The sequence below is a fragment of the Podarcis cretensis genome (genome assembly GCF_951804945.1).
Source record: "Podarcis cretensis genome assembly, chromosome: 10".
Classification (NCBI taxonomy): Eukaryota; Metazoa; Chordata; class Lepidosauria; order Squamata; family Lacertidae; genus Podarcis; species Podarcis cretensis.
In genome coordinates, this window is record NC_137179.1 from 14,910,884 (window position 1) to 14,926,658 (window position 15,775).

The window sequence follows — 15,775 nt, forward strand, 5'->3', positions numbered from 1 at the left end:
ATGAACAATTGAGTGGTATGTGCAGAACATGAGAGATGTGATTAGGCACAGCAGCAATATGGATTTCAAGGCTGATTCTCGGTATTATCTTTTTCTTTTTTCTTCCTGCGACTGGCTGAAAGCCGGTCGTATAATTAAACCTAATTTCACTGTGCTAGCTTTTTCCTTATAATAAGAACAGGTTACTCTATTTGTAAAACTATAACCAATTGTGCTGTTTCTTCTGTCTGGTTACAGGAGTTCCCTATCCCTCTATCAGGGGAAATAACAACCAACTGTTGTTTAGCCTATATATTATTTTACCAACCTTTAGCTGTAGACATTTCCGACTCAGAAACTGGCTCTGCCTTTTCTTCCCCATTTGATTCATCAACTTCTGCCACAGTTGTTAGCTCAGGCTCACTTTTATAAAGACGGTAATCTGGACCCTAGAGTCAACCACAGTAAAACATACGTTAGCATCTTCCCATAAGACATGTCAGAACGTAACAGCAACATGGCCACCTGTAGAGTATGGCAATGATGGTATTATATTCTGAAATGCCCTCTTCTTTTAAAGGCCCAGGACAACAAAAGATTGCTTACATTTTGTGTAGATTTATTTTTAACTGAACTGCATGGCAAATATATGCCAAGAGGCTGGATAGGCACAACTCATGAGTACAGAACTTGTTTTTGTAGCTACGTGTAACAACACTCAGATTTTACTGGGAAATCTATTGCTCTTTCTTTCCTTAGAGCATCACATGGAAAATTTGGAGAAAAGTGTTCGCTGCTTATCGCATCATTTCCCCCTGCAGAATGTAAGCATGTTGTGGCAGCTACCTATCCATGATTAAGTAATTCTGGACAGTGCCAGGTACTGTCAATAATTCCTTTAAAAAACCTGTTGCGCTTGTTTCAAAATATGATTTTTTTAAATAAAAAAATAAACACCCACATACCAAAATGGAACATAGCAAAAGCTCAAATCTGGTTTCAGAGCCACAAATTTTGCTGGACAAAGTACAAAATGCAACCAGTCTGAGTCAATGGGTACACTGACATTCACATAATACTGATGAAAACAGAAGTGGCAAACATTAACAATGCAGCTGGGAGTAGCACAGTTAAGCTGAAAAGAAGCAACGTCACAACATAAAAGTAGCTGGATGTCAAAATAAAATGGCAACTTTGCAGGGTGGTGGGATGACTCATGAAGAACGTGGCAGTTTTGGCCACTTACACAGTGAGCTCCATTTCTTTGGTATCCTTGAACTTGGTGAATCTTCCTCTCTTCTGGCAGATGTACAGGGCCCCTGCTATAACAGAGCAAGGAGCTGCTATCACTGGGCAGAGGGGGGATTATGGGAGGATGCTCTGCAAAGTCATAGGACCGAGGGAGTGGAGGACGAGGTGGGACTACTTCCTCTTCCTAAAGATTGCAGAACAGTCACCTGATTTAGATGTGCTCATCTATCACAACAATTATAACTTCTTTCACATATTTTACAGCAGTTATATTACAGGTTGGAATTAAAGGGACACTGCTGTAATGAGAGGGAGAGATTAAAAAAATAACTCTAGTACATCAGCAGTGGACACAACATTTTAGCAATTTGTTCTTGGTCCACCTCTGTTTACTCTGGCCCCCTGGGGGGGGGGGTACAGAAGAAAGCATGCAATCTTCACCCCCACCCCTGAGCAAAGAAATGAACTTTCCTCAGGTCAATTTTTCTTGATGGTATTCCCCCCCCCAATTTCCCTATATTTCATGTGTTGATGCACTCTCACACATTTCAATTTAAAAAGTGTACATTCCCTCATAAAAAATAAAACATATATTCTAGTTCCTTTAGACATTGCCTCCCACATGTCACTCACAGTGTCCCTTTAAAGCTACCCAATTCCTGAAGTTATTACAGGCTCAGAGACACTGAGCAATATCAAATCCCCAACATTTTGAGCAGGAATTGTGGGTGCTCAGCTCTTGCAGAACTGAGCTTATAGGTGCGAACACACATGTAAAGCATTTCTTGCTATATGAAATGTGTGTGGGGCAGGGTAAAGAATCAAGGTTCACAATTTGCTGGGGGAGGAATCAGGATAAAGGGAAAATAAGAAATGGGAAGAGATATATGAACTTATAAGAGTAAGAAGTCACAAAACATACAAAGAAATTGTCATCTGGGAGTTCAGTCTTTAGAATTAACCCAGTTTTGAAATCTGTTTATTTAAATATTCTAAAGATACATAAAACAACTTTAATAAAAAGGACAAGTAGGAGATTTGAATCAGAAAGTGATTACAAAAGTCCGCCCCCCCCCCCAAAAAAAAAATCCTTAGGACATACCTCATTTTTATATTTAGATGAGAAAGCCTTTGTTGCAACGATATCTATTTAAAAAGAAAGAAGAACATTTATTTTTATAATGAGTAATGAATTAAATCCTTGGTAGTGATCAACAGCTTAAATATTTCCTTTTCTATCACTGAAATGAAACTGTATTCAATCAAGAGTGTATATAACAGCTTCTAAGAGGTTGACATTTTCCCAGTAGTGATGTATGGAAGTGAGAGCTGGACCATAAAGAAGGCTGATCGCCGAAGAATTGATGCTTTTGAATTATGGTGCTGGAGGAGACTCTTGAGAGTCCCATGGACTGCAAGAAGATCAAACGTATCCATTCTTAAGGAAATCAGCCCTGAGTGCTCACTGGAAGGACAGATCCTGAAGCTGAGACTCCAATACCTTGGCCACCTCATGAGAAGAGAAGACTCCCTGGAAAAGACCCTGATGTTGGGAAAGATGGAGGGCACAAGGAGAAGGGGACGACAGAGGACGAGATGGTTGGATGGTGTTCTCGAAGCTACCAGCATGAGTTTGATCAAACTGCGGGAGGCAGTGGAGGACAGAAGTGCCTGGTGTGCTCTGGTCCATGGGGTCACGAAGAGTCGGACACGACTAAACGACTAAACAACAACAACAAAGAGGCTGACATGCCAATTTACCTGCCTCTGCAGTGCTGTTTCTTTGCTGTTTATGTTTACTCAAACCTTCCATGACATCCTGAATTCGCCAAAGCTCCTTCTGAATTTGAGCACGTTGTATACCGGCTGACTCAGTCTGCCAGAGAGAAATGTTAAAATTGAGATTGTCTGCCTCCACTTTTTATAAAAAGCATTGAAGGATTCATTGTATTTTATCACGCACACTTTTTTCGTTCTGGATACAATGCCCTTTTCTTAGATTGAAACAAAAGCCACTTGCGGGCCTCTCCCAAGGCAACAAGCTATCCAAGGCTGTCAACTGCTACCCACATGGGACATTTGGGGATGTCAGCTTTCATCTACCTCGTGACCTGTTCCTGGAGTTCGGGGGCAGTGCGGGATGTGGAGAACAAAGGCAGTAGAATCCATTCACATTACACATTTAATATTATTTATTTTAACTGCAGTACTGAGGACTCTCTAAGATGTTCTAGAGGTAAAATGAGGGAACATTAGGCACATGCTTGGACATTATGTTTCAGCTGTACTTTCCAAAATGTTTCTTTTTATTTTGTAACCAAATTCAGGCAGATGTGCTTGGGTGGAAATGAAGGAAAAACTAGGAGAGACTGAACCTCTGACCCAAATTTTGACTGCACCACATATTTCATTGAGATTTTGTCCTTTCATCCCTACTCACTGCATTCCAACCTCTTATGGGGCAAAAATCTTATTGGATTGTCAACTGGCAGAATGACATTACAGTGCTTTGGGAATTTCCCCCACCGCATCAATATACTAGTGTCTGGCTTGGGACACAAGAACATACATCTCCAGTAGAAACTCATGTGCATAAGGCCTATGACCATAACAAAGCCGACTGTTCTGAAGATTGAAGAAGCAGGTAGGTGTGTAATTTGTTCTACACGATTATGCATTTCAGATCCTTTAACAAATGTGAGTGAATTCATTCATCTTTGCACATCACATCCAGAAGTACATTCTAATACTATTGCACATATTTTGGTATTATTTCTGGCATATATGGATATGATACAAAGTTTAGGCATTGGCCGCACCTGAACTTCTCCCAACCGCTCCAGCTGCTCCTGCATGTGGTTCTTTGTGACCGTTACATCGTACTCTAGTTTGTCATATTCCCGCCAAGCTCTCTCAAGCTCCTAAATACAGACACATTAAAAATGAACGCATGTTAGTTTTACCTCATGGGTAAATGCAAAAAATATAAATTTGGGAGTATGCATGATTAAGAACAATAAATGGTTTTACTACATTCAGACGGGTTGGGTTGCCAGAAACTGTGGGTGGGCGGTGCCCTAAAAGTTGAACAGCTGATACACATCTCTGCAACTCTGGATCACTTTCCAAAATAAATGCATTCTGTTGTTCCATTGTAGCAGAAGGAGCCCCCTGCCCCCTATTTCTATGCCCACACAAGGAGTGGTGAATTCAAGACAAATTAATGTTTGCTAGAGTGTAATAAAGAACAAACCTATATATAGTCGTTTTCTTTATTTAAAAAAATGCCTACACGAAGAAGGCCACCTCTTAACACACCACTGAGCTTTACTAGCTGAAGAAAAATTGCATTACTTACTGCGGTAGCTCGAGACACTTCTCGACAAGTGCTAAGGAGTCCATTCTGTAAATCATCCCTCTGCAAGATGACATTTTGTATGGCGGCTGGATTTTCCGCATTCATTTCTATCTCCTGACTGGCTGATAGCAGAGCTTGCTCAAGCGTATACTATGGTAATAAAAAGAATAATTTTAATGTTCCACATCATTGAACTAATTTTCTTTTTACTTCACTTATCAGTGTTCTGATAATAAAGCATGCAAAATAACATCCATTTTGGGTAATAAATATAATTGTCCTACTTTTTCCTTGTGCAGCTGCTGAAGCTTTTCTTCCAGGGCTTGAACCACTTTGTCTTGCTCGCATAATCGGCTAAGCTTAGTCTAGTGTGGAAGTGAAGATGGTAATAATTAGTGCCACTAGTTGTTTTGCACTTTTTATTTTAAAAATCACATACACATTGGGGGAGCCTGGAATATCTAAATGCAGAGTACCACAGGCATGACCCTAAATTACACACCAAGCTAGGTTTGAACCACAGTGGAGTGTTCTGTTTTATTTACTATTTATTTATTATTACCCAGAGTCAGTAGGAGCCATTATGCACCTGGTGATCTAGCTGTCCCATTCACTAAGTCAGGGAACGCTCCATACACAGCATGGGGAATCTCTGGTACATTATCTAATAAGGGGCAGCTCCTGCAGATAGGGAACTGAGTACCCACTACACATGTCCAACTTAGGACAAACAGTGAACCTGCTGTGGCGTTTGCAAAAACCTGGTACAGTATCTGATTTATGAAGGGAGGGATGTCTTTTTGGTAAAGCCAAGTGAGGGGGGCTTTGTTTAATACAGACTTTGTGTATTAAAGGTTCAGCTTACTGTACACATTATATGATACTGCTCTTGAATATCTGGGATAGGATGACCTATTCACTGGGGGGGAAATGCTGCTGAATTTACAAGGGGCCCTGGGAATAACTGAAAGATAACTTATACACTGATTCCCTGTTTGTGGATCAACAAGCCGAAGTCCTACAGTGACTACTTTGTATGCATTTGCAACACAAGCTACTCTGTACAAACAAGAGAGAGTTCATTTTAAGGCTTTGGCCACACAGTCACATCACATTTTGTCTCAGAAAAGCTATTCCTCTTGTACCCTGTTTTTGAAAAAAGGTAAGGCTCAAAAGTTTCTGTTCTCTCAAAGGTGGCTGTGGGTAAAATTACATTATTTTTTTGCAGGCTTTCAGCTACAGATTAGTCAAAGCGCATCTCAACTCTTGTTTCAGAAAGTCAGGGAGATGTGACAGACTAATGTCTTATTGAGTTTGAACTGTTTTTACACGAGTCAAGCATACCAGTTTGTTTAAAACGCACCAATGCAACATACAGAAAGCCAACAGTACTTACATCAATATCTAGGTCTTCTGATCTGTATTTGTACAGAGTACCCCTACATTCATCTTGTGTCAGCTATAATAAGGAAGAACACTCCCATCAAACAAATTCACTAAAATCATGCAAAACAGTGTGTAGTCTAGTTAACATTTAATTAAGCATACATTACTTCATATTGAATGTTAAGCACATAATATGCCTGAATGCATTTAATCAACACACACACACACACCATGTAAATTTCAGTTCATAATGGAATGCCAAATATGGATTGTCAGAAGGGGAAAGCACATCAGAGCTATTTATTCTTGCTATGAAGGTAACCTATGAAGGTAAAGCTAAGTCTGGAATTCCATTCATTAGTGATCTTCAAAAGTCTTTAAGAAAAAATGACAGAAAACAAAAAAGTTTGGATACTAGCCAAAACAAGCGAGAACCAACAAACAAATTGGGGGGGGGGGGAGAGATAAATCAGTTTCAATTATACCAAAGGTTTGGTATGCAGTTAAGAGGACAGTGAATAAATTCTCAGTTGAGAATTCTGAACGTTTTCTTTTACTTCTTAGTCTCCGAAAAACTCAAGAAGAGTTACATGAGATTTACAAAAAAAGGACATTATCTGTGAAGACAACACAATGAAAACTGTAAATGCACTGTCTTTGACATGCAGGTTTTATTACTTCACTCTCAGCTTTACTGTTAAATAAGACTTTTAACACAACACAAGCAGCTATACACTACATACTCCTTTACACAAACAACTGGGCGGGGGCAACGCACTATTTTGACAAATTTTAAAAGAAATGTGTCAAGGCAAGCAAGATTTACACCAAAGTTACACTGATGAGGGACTACATGGAGGAGAAACAATTAATTCAGATAGCAGAGGATGACAGTTGGGGTTATACATGGACTGGAAAATCATTCAGATGTCTAAGTGCCAGTAAGGACTTTAGATACCTGAGTTTTCCAGTGTGGCTCTACTCTATATGGCGCCAATGTTATTGTTTGCACCTCCTTGCCCCCAATATTATAAGAGGCTAAAGGGGACCGCAGCTAACACAATAATCACACTGCAGTCATGAAGACAGATTGTTGACATATTAAGTTCTCTTTATAATTCTAGATTTCAGACTGCCTAGTATAAAGACACAGGCCAAAATATATAGACATACATTTCAGCATATGCGTTTTAAAGTGTATTAATGAATGGGGCATTGAGGATATTCTGCACTGGGCCAATCTTCAGATTGTGGTTAGGATGTTGGGAGCAAGCTGCAGGCTCCTGCGTTCCTACTGCTTCCCTCCTGGCTCCTCTTGTATAACCATGAGATAGTGGCAGGTCTGCATTAGCAGTAACTGTGGCTGATGTGTAAAGGGATCGCCTTGCCAAGCAGAGCATATTTGAAGTACATTTTCAAACCCTAGCTTGCTGATTAGGTATGCTGATTAGTGCCAATGTGAACATAATGTTACAACATTTTTAAAACTGACAAGGAAGGTGGGAGAGGGAAACGGAAGAAAATGGCAAATCTACATTAAAGCATATTTGCTAACAGTTCACATGTCAACTATCTTCTCTACCTTCACATACATGCACAGGGTTTTTGTGTACAGAGTAAGAATGTAGGCTCTCTCCCTGCTTTTAAGGAAGGGCTACATCTGCAAGCGTGAGGCAAGGGTTTAGCCATACAAGCATTCCAATCACAGAATAGATCCCCAGAGGACTTTTTAAGTGTATCATTTCAAGGCATATCCTCATGCAAATGCACTGTGTGACGATCTGAGATTATGCACGGTGTGATAAAGCCATATAAGTAACCTTGCTTTGAAATGAACATTTAATGGAATGAATACTGGGAGATGAAAAAGCCACAGCACCTTTGAGTGTCATGAAAATTACAGATTTTAATTTGTTAGTACCTAACAGGGCTTTCTCGTTTTTAAACCCACTTGAAAATGGACTACAGATTCCATGTTGACTGGAGAAAGAATTGAAGAATGGAAATATCTTTTTTCATAATAATAATAATTAAAAACATGCTCAAACATGGCCAATGTATATCTGGCCAAGCTTACAACAGGAAAAAGATAAGATCTATGCATTTGTTTTTAAGAATTACAGCGTGGTTGTGTACATTTCTGAAGATGCATCCAATTCTCACTTTGTAGGCAATTCTGAAAACTTTACTATTTGAACAGCTTTAAGTCTAAAATCCCCCCCCCCAATTCTAGATCATTATCCAGATTTCTTGGAAGATAAGTTGCTGATTTAAAAAGATCTGTACTCTAAAAATCACAAAGGTGTATACACATCTTTTGCTCAGCCTTTTCCTTCCAATTATATAAACTCAAATAGAGTTAATTCTACATAGGGATAATTCACAATATGTTACCTTAGGGTTTGCATACTCCCTTCTCTTCTCATGAGCTCCAATTCACTTTTCTTCTGGGTTCACAGAAACCAAGGTACAAAGAATTCAGGTTTGAATCCATGGTTTCAGGCTACATGTGAACCATAGCTAGGATTACTGAAGCCATTCTTTAAATTCAGCTGCATGTCTAGAGTCACAGGAGCTTGTCATTGGCTTCAGAACTACAGCCTGAAAAATCATTGAGTTGATGGAAGACCACAAAATGCAGCACCAGCTTTCAGTAATTTGCCAACTCTTTTCTGGGAACCCTGTTGTTCCTGTGAAGGTTATAAAGCTTCTTCACTTAGAAGCTTGGCAATGAAAGACTCGTTTTTCTGAATGACAGCTTGCTCATCATATACAGATCTCGTTAATGGGCATATGGCAGAATATAGTCTAATGTGCTCTAGGGCAGACATTGCATAGTTTACATAGATCATAGATCAGAGGACATAAGATAATCCCGGATCAGGCCAGTGGGCCCACATAGACCAGTATCCTGTTCTCACAGTGCTCAACCAGATGCTTACAGGAAACATGTAAGAAATCCTGATAACGACAGGACTCACTTCCTACCTGCTTTCGAAGTTTCGAGCAATGGGTAGTCATAAGCATATGACCTTTGACAGTAGAGAAAGAACATAATCTTTTCCTGCCTAAATATTTAATCCACTTTTAAAGCTATATTCCAGGTGCACCCTTGACACAGGGGCCCAAACATCTGGTCAATCAGGTGACTCTGTGTGACCTACAATGCATTCCAGTATCCTCTGCGATGACTGTGGATTCCTTGGCTGGTGGCTCAACAATTCTATGATCTCTCTCAGTGGAAAACAGCAACACCACTTTATAATAAGACCCTTTTAGATGCTAGTCATAGCAGACCATCACCAACTATAGCAGTGGCTTTGGGTGACTGAAGGTTTCTCAAAAAGTTTCTCAAAACACACAACAGAGGCCACCATTATGATTGAGGCATGACATTTAGCGAAGTTGATAGGGGCAATTTTTCCACTCTTTAATCCAAAATAGGTTTCACATCACATGACAATAAAAGCTCATCAGAAAACAGTTTCTGCTTAACTGCTCATGCTGAACACCAGAGCACTAACTCAGGGCCCAGCACCATCTAGCGCCCGAGCACTTGAACTGCCTATCCGACCTCACAGTTTAATTCAAGTTTCTCTTCATTTATCACAGACAGATTTCTCTCTCTCTCTCTCTCTCTCTCTCTCTCTCTCTCGTATTCAAGAAGAAGTGAAATTTATTACGGATAGCTATGTATAATACATACTGAATTCTGCTGCTGAAATCTTATTTTTTAAAAGTTACCCTATGTGTGCAGGAGCTTTGGCTCGTTATGACTTAAAAACTCACAAAGCACACAGCCTGAGGGCATTAAAATGGTTTTAGCAGCTTGGGGAAGGACTAATAATAGTACAAAGCCTCTGTGTGCTTGTGGACTCAGCACACGTAAGACTTGCAGCTACTACACAACTCACAGCTCTAATGAGGATGGAAGCTGACAGGCATTTTTCAAGGTAGCTGCTTAAAGTATCATCCATATGGAGCTGGTCCTCTGTAGGCTCCAACCCTGAAAAGAGCACTACCAAGCCCCATTTCCACAGGCTTTCCAAGCAGTTGTGGAAGTATAACTCTGGGAACATCAGGCTAGGACTGGCTAAACACAGTTTGCTGCCTGGGACAAAGCCAAGATGACAACCACCCATTCCAACTCCATGTGCAAAGGTAAACTGAACTGGCAACTTCACAAACAGATGTTTGATAATCCATTGAATTGTTTCTATCAGACACCACAGAAAACTCTGGCATGTGAATAGTGAGTTGTATGTGGATTGAAAACGTTGATAAAGATGCAAAGGATTTGCTCAGAAAAAGGATTTTAAGCAATACCTGCTCTGACACAGACCCACCCACCCAACATGTCCGTTTCTATCGCGAATCTTTCATTAAATAGTTCAGCTATTTTAAATCCCATGGAAACATTTCAGAATTTAAGGCCAGTGATTCAGTACAGGATGAGCTTCTCCAAGTCGCCATCTGCATATCCCTAATTATATATTTGATATTAATGAACATGACATGTTGGAAGACTATTTCTTCAAGCTGCTTTTTTAAATAAACGCAAGATTAAAAGCTATGAAAACAACACTTCCCACCTGTGCTCTCAATTCCATTAGGCCTCAAAGGCTTTCTCTAGGTACCATGCATCCTTGAATGATCAGGCAGTTCAGCCTTCAAGACCTTCCAGAGTCAAACTATCAAGTATGGTGCTAACTCAGTGTAAAATGATGAACCAATTCTAGTCCTTCCAACCTAATGAAAAGCAAAACCAAATAATTAGGTAGCTAAAAAATTGATAATAACTCTCTGCACTTCAAGGGCACCTCATTTCTTTTTTCATTCCAAGCTGCAGAACTTTCCTTAGAGACGCTAGTTTCAATTTGGCAGATAAATCTGAATACCAATTTGGCTAGTGAGTCTCAGCCAAGTAGCAGATAACGAAGCCAGCGTTCACCCTTCATTTTCAGTAATACTGCATGCTGGGTTTTTTTCTAACTTATGTAATAATTCACAGATGGAAGCAGCGGAGAAAGCATGTTAACTTAAAAGTTAACAAAGCACATGTTTGAGCAAGATTGTAGTGGCACAAAAAAGCACTTCATTACACAATTTCTACTCGCAGCAGATGCCACACTGTTCTCTGAAGTGGCACAATTTTTTTGCCTATGTTGGCAAGGTTACCAAGTCTTGCCCCAAGAGGGAGACTGTGTCTTTTGTCAGCTGCTTATTCGGCAGACATTTGACAGATGCAGGTTCTCCCATCATAGCTGCAGTGACAGAAGCTGCATCTTCCCAAGTTCTCAGTTCAAGCTGTGATTAAAGGAAAAGGAATGCCCTCCCTGGGAAAAGCAGCAGCAACCTTATGCACTGGTCAAAGCTCAAACTAGGGCTAACTTTGGACTAGAAGCTAGAGAGCCTCTGAGTTCATAGGCTGAAAAAAATAAGGCAATTACTTGCAAAAACAACATAATGCCGAACATTTTATTTGGTACGTGGTGAAAAACCTTTTGACATCCATATGATGTTTAGGATAAAATTCTTTCACAAATTGATTTCTAACAGACAAGTTGATGTTATATTTCCATTCAGCACATTTCCCCTCCAAATATTTTATCATGACTTGATACTGACTTTGTTTGCTGTGACTTTCTGAACACACTGCCCTTAAGAGCTATAGCCCCCAGATCAAAATTATTTTGATCCTTTTTAACTCCCAAGGGCAAAACAAAGCAGCTGTCCAGGAACCTACAACAATTAGTAAATTCATTCCTAAAATGAGAAGCTGCCAGAAATGACGAGGTAAACATTGCTGTCATGCTTTAGTGTTAAACCAAAATGAAGTCGTTCCTTCAACGGAAAAAGAAATAAACAAAAGAAAATGAATCGCATAGATCCATGCTATGACAAATGTTGGAAGCTTGTTGGCAATTTTATGAATTTACTGAATTAACCTACAAAAAAAAAACAGCAATTTGCCAAATATTCTGAAACAGAGAAAGTTATCCAAAGGGATACACTCAATACTCATTGACAAGTACGTTCAGCAAAGCCATGCTAACAATATTGCAGCATTTTATAAAACACAGATGACTTGTGGTTTTCCAAAACAAATAGGAGGAACACCAATGTTATGGGTAAACTGGAGGGGACAACCAAAAACTGTCACTGAGGAAAAATTTGCAATGATAGAAAGCAATTTCATTCACTATCCAAGACCTTACTTGATGGTACAGTTGTGGTCTTAGCGCCGAGTTCTCAATCATAGTGTGAACCATGATGATTAAAGGTTCATTCTCTTTCATCTATTTCAAATCAGGAGGAGCATACAGCAAACATCAGTTTACAGCACGGCTAGATTTGAAAGACGACACTGTAAATATAGCCTCTACTTTAATTATTTTCTGTTAGTGCAGCAGTTCATATTTCCTCTCACGCTTAAGCAAAGCTGTACATTTGAAAAGCCTGCAATGGCCAAACTAGAGTACCTACAACCCATATTAAGTTTAAAGTAATTATTACCAATAAGCATTTCAGACGTTTCTCTAAATAACTCAAGCTGAAAATGTTCAATCATCTTTAACAAAAGGATATGATGGACAAAGGGCTAGCCTCATTAAATAAACCACCAACCCACACACATTGTCAGATTTACAGCATAAATAACACATTAACTATCTTAGGGATAGTTGCACACCATTAACTCTGAGCAAAAGGGAGGTTTCTGGGGCAAATCCTCGCTGTCAACATGGGGACTGGATACTGGGAAGAAGGCTGAGCTTAGTCCAAATTTTTCTCAACTTGATAATCATTTTATGGAGAGTAGTAACCTTGACCCATGTATATTATTATTTTCCTGAACACCTGTGTTGGGTCAGCCCAAAACTATGGCACAACATGTAAACAGATGAATAACAAACAAGCCAAATCTTAATCCAAGTTGTAGACCAGGCAGTCACGAACAATTGTGCTTATTACAACTTTTCACAGTGTGAGCTGTAATAATGTAAGCCTTCCTAGACAGTGAGTGCTCATTTGTCAATGTTTTATTTTGAAATACTTTATGATCTGCAATATAACACCATAACATACAGCAACTATATTTACCAACCTCTAATACCTATCTTTTACAGTATAATAATTTTCAAGGCTGCATTATTTATATAAACTATTTACCAACTATGTTCACAAATATACTGTGTTGATGAAGTCAGTAACAGATTTGGGAAGCAGCCAGATTTGAGAAGCAGAGTTTCTGAACATCTACTTTTCATTTTAGTAGAACTTGTTAAGTCCCATTTAAATGAAAGGAGGATGAATGCTTGGAGAACTAAGCCTTTAAAGGCTTCAGTTCAACTAAAAGGGTTTATATACATTTTATCAAGGAAATACACAGGTTATATCATACATACAGTACTATCTTGTGGGTGGCCCTTAACAAAGAACCTGCTCATCTGCCTATTTAGGGAGCAACCAGCTAACGCCGGTTTCTCATGCAGGCCACATGAAAAACATAAAACCTAACACTCAATATGTGGCACAAGATTATAGGGACCAGAGTGGAAATTGTGTGAGAACTACAGTGGAGGTCCAAATTTTATGATGTGACTAGACTTCGCTGTGGACTCATCTACAGCACAGTGTGTGTTTCCCCAACCTAACTGCACTCCAGATGTTTTGGATCACAACTCCCAATATCCCTCCCCGTTGGCCAAGTTGTAGTCCAAAATATCTCAAGGGCTTGGGGAAGGATAGCATGGCAGACCAGCAGTTATTTCCATTTTCCTTCTGCATGTAAGGAACGCGACTCAAAAACTGTGAGTAGAGGGTTGCTTTTTTAATCATTATAGACAGACCACATCCTATAGAAATGATGGGATACTGCTTAAAAGCACGGTGTTAAGCATCTTACAGACAACACTAGATTATAAACTTCTGAACAGGACTGTATTGAATAGGAGAACTTTTGATTCTTGAGAATTCCATATGCTGAGAATTCTCATGCATACAAGTAGCCTCTGGAGGTTAAATTGTAGTTAAACAGTTTGCCTAGTTCAATACAATTTAACTATTCCAAGCCTAGGCTAGGTTAGCATTTTCTAATAAATTTAGTCTATAAGTACTGCTGATGGTCATAAGCTGCTACAATAGCAGAATGAGAAACAATGTCCTTTGTAAGAATATCCATAGGCGGTACTAAAATCTTCCATGATCAAAAATTATTCAAGGGCCCAGAAATATCACCTTTTTGGCTCAGAACTGCACTTAGAGTCAGAGACAGAACTGAATATAAATCTATGCACTGTCATGCTTGAATATTTCAGTCTGCCCAAAGATGAATACAAATCTAGCATCTCAGATTTTGCTTTTATATTAAATTACACATCAATTGTACATTTAACTCTGATTCAGCAGTATCAGCTAGATAACAAATCAAAGTGACAGGCAGATAGAATCAGTTTGTGATTTATCATTAAACATGACTATTGTAACCTGGTTAAAATGAACTCAGGGATACTTCTGAACTTCCTATCAGAATGTATGATTAAACCTAGGGTCCACTCTCTCCTAATCCCTAGTTATGTAGTAAAAGAAAATAGGATTCCTTATCAAGTACAATTTTATCCTTCTGCATATGAAAGTGGTATAAAACAGAGAATCAGCCAAAGACCAACCAATTATGTCTAGATCAAAAAATAAAATTAAAAAGGAAGAGATTGGGTGTTGGCAGCAGCTCATAAAAACAGGGAATGGTGCCATGTGCCAGCACAAGTGGATGATGCACCCCACTTTGTGCTACTACTTAATGGGAAGCACTTCATCCTCAGCACAGCTGCCATGGACTGAGTTGTAAATGCGCTGCATTATTGGTGGTGTGTCAAGTGAATACATGCTCTCATTTCAGGATGCAGATAAAGGGAACTCAGAAAATCTAAAGAAAATCTAAACTCCGAATTCCTGTGCCAACAACTCAGCAGGCGCACAAAATAATGGGCAGATATGCAGTTTTCAAGTTCTGTGCAAGGGTTTCTTGAAGTATTCAAGTATTCCTCCCCCTCCCCACCTCCCCCCAAAAAGATGGCTATGACGGAAGTATATCCTTGTTCATTACATTAAATGTTTGTATATATTTAGACTTTGACTGCAGGGATGAGGCAGACAAAAGCCAGGTATAGCTACTGTGATAAACACTATATTTTTAGGATTATTTTTAAAATATTCATTTTTCACTTCACATTAACAATGTCATGTAAATAAGTGAACCCATTCAAATATTGGACCCCATTTTATTTTAGCAGACAAGCTGCAGCATTAGGACAAAGAGTATGAATGGAACAGAACAATGACCTTAGCATATAAATTGTGCTATCTGCACTTGGAGAAACATTTTCACCATCTGCCCTGAGACAATTTTAAATGAGACAGTACCATTAAAAAGTTTAAATGATAAAAAATAGTGTCAACATGTTATCAGATATAAATATACAAGAATAAGCTATGAATCCCACCTGATGATCCAAATATATGGCATTCCTTTGAAGGTGATGAGAAAGAATCTCATTCTAGCAAGCAGCATTCAAAGAGGAAGGAGAGAAGAAAAGGACAGATATGAAGATGTGGAAAAGGTCAGTCAGAAAAGAAAGAGAACTACAAATTCTAATTTCAACCTTTAGATTATATTGTCATATTAATCCAAGCGAGAGTTACATTGAATTGTGGGTCTTCCTAGAATTTGCATTAGCATATTTTGAAAAGCCAATCAATACTCCAATGACAGAAGGAAGCAAAATTATAACCAAACATCTG

The 15,775-nt window shown here is 39.1% G+C and overlaps 1 protein-coding gene and 1 long non-coding RNA gene across 25 annotated transcripts in view; one reads left to right on the plus strand and one right to left on the minus strand.

Annotated features, from left to right (window-relative positions):
• Positions 1–15,775, plus strand: part of LOC307225407 — a 503,606-nt gene that overhangs the window by 297,832 nt on the left and 189,999 nt on the right. The window lies entirely within an intron of this gene.
• PLEKHA5 (pleckstrin homology domain containing A5) overlaps positions 1–15,775 on the minus strand; it is a 178,303-nt gene that overhangs the window by 11,339 nt on the left and 151,189 nt on the right. For 7 of the 24 annotated variants that reach the window (XM_079992211.1, XM_079992204.1, XM_079992210.1 and 4 more), the window contains 10 exons: positions 15,478–15,531; positions 12,193–12,273; positions 5,985–6,047; positions 4,873–4,953; positions 4,589–4,738; positions 4,050–4,151; positions 2,992–3,106; positions 2,333–2,376; positions 1,226–1,414; positions 308–428 (listed from right to left, as the gene is read on the minus strand). In XM_079992211.1, coding sequence (XP_079848337.1) covers positions 308–428; positions 1,226–1,414; positions 2,333–2,376; positions 2,992–3,106; positions 4,050–4,151; positions 4,589–4,738; positions 4,873–4,953; positions 5,985–6,047; positions 12,193–12,273; positions 15,478–15,531 — 1,000 coding nt within the window. Of the gene's footprint in view, positions 1–307; positions 429–1,225; positions 1,415–2,332; positions 2,377–2,991; positions 3,107–4,049; positions 4,152–4,588; positions 4,739–4,872; positions 4,954–5,984; positions 6,048–12,192; positions 12,342–15,477; positions 15,532–15,775 lie in introns of those variants that run through there. The other 17 variants (XM_079992195.1, XM_079992209.1, XM_079992194.1 and 14 more) reach the window with 7 other exon arrangements.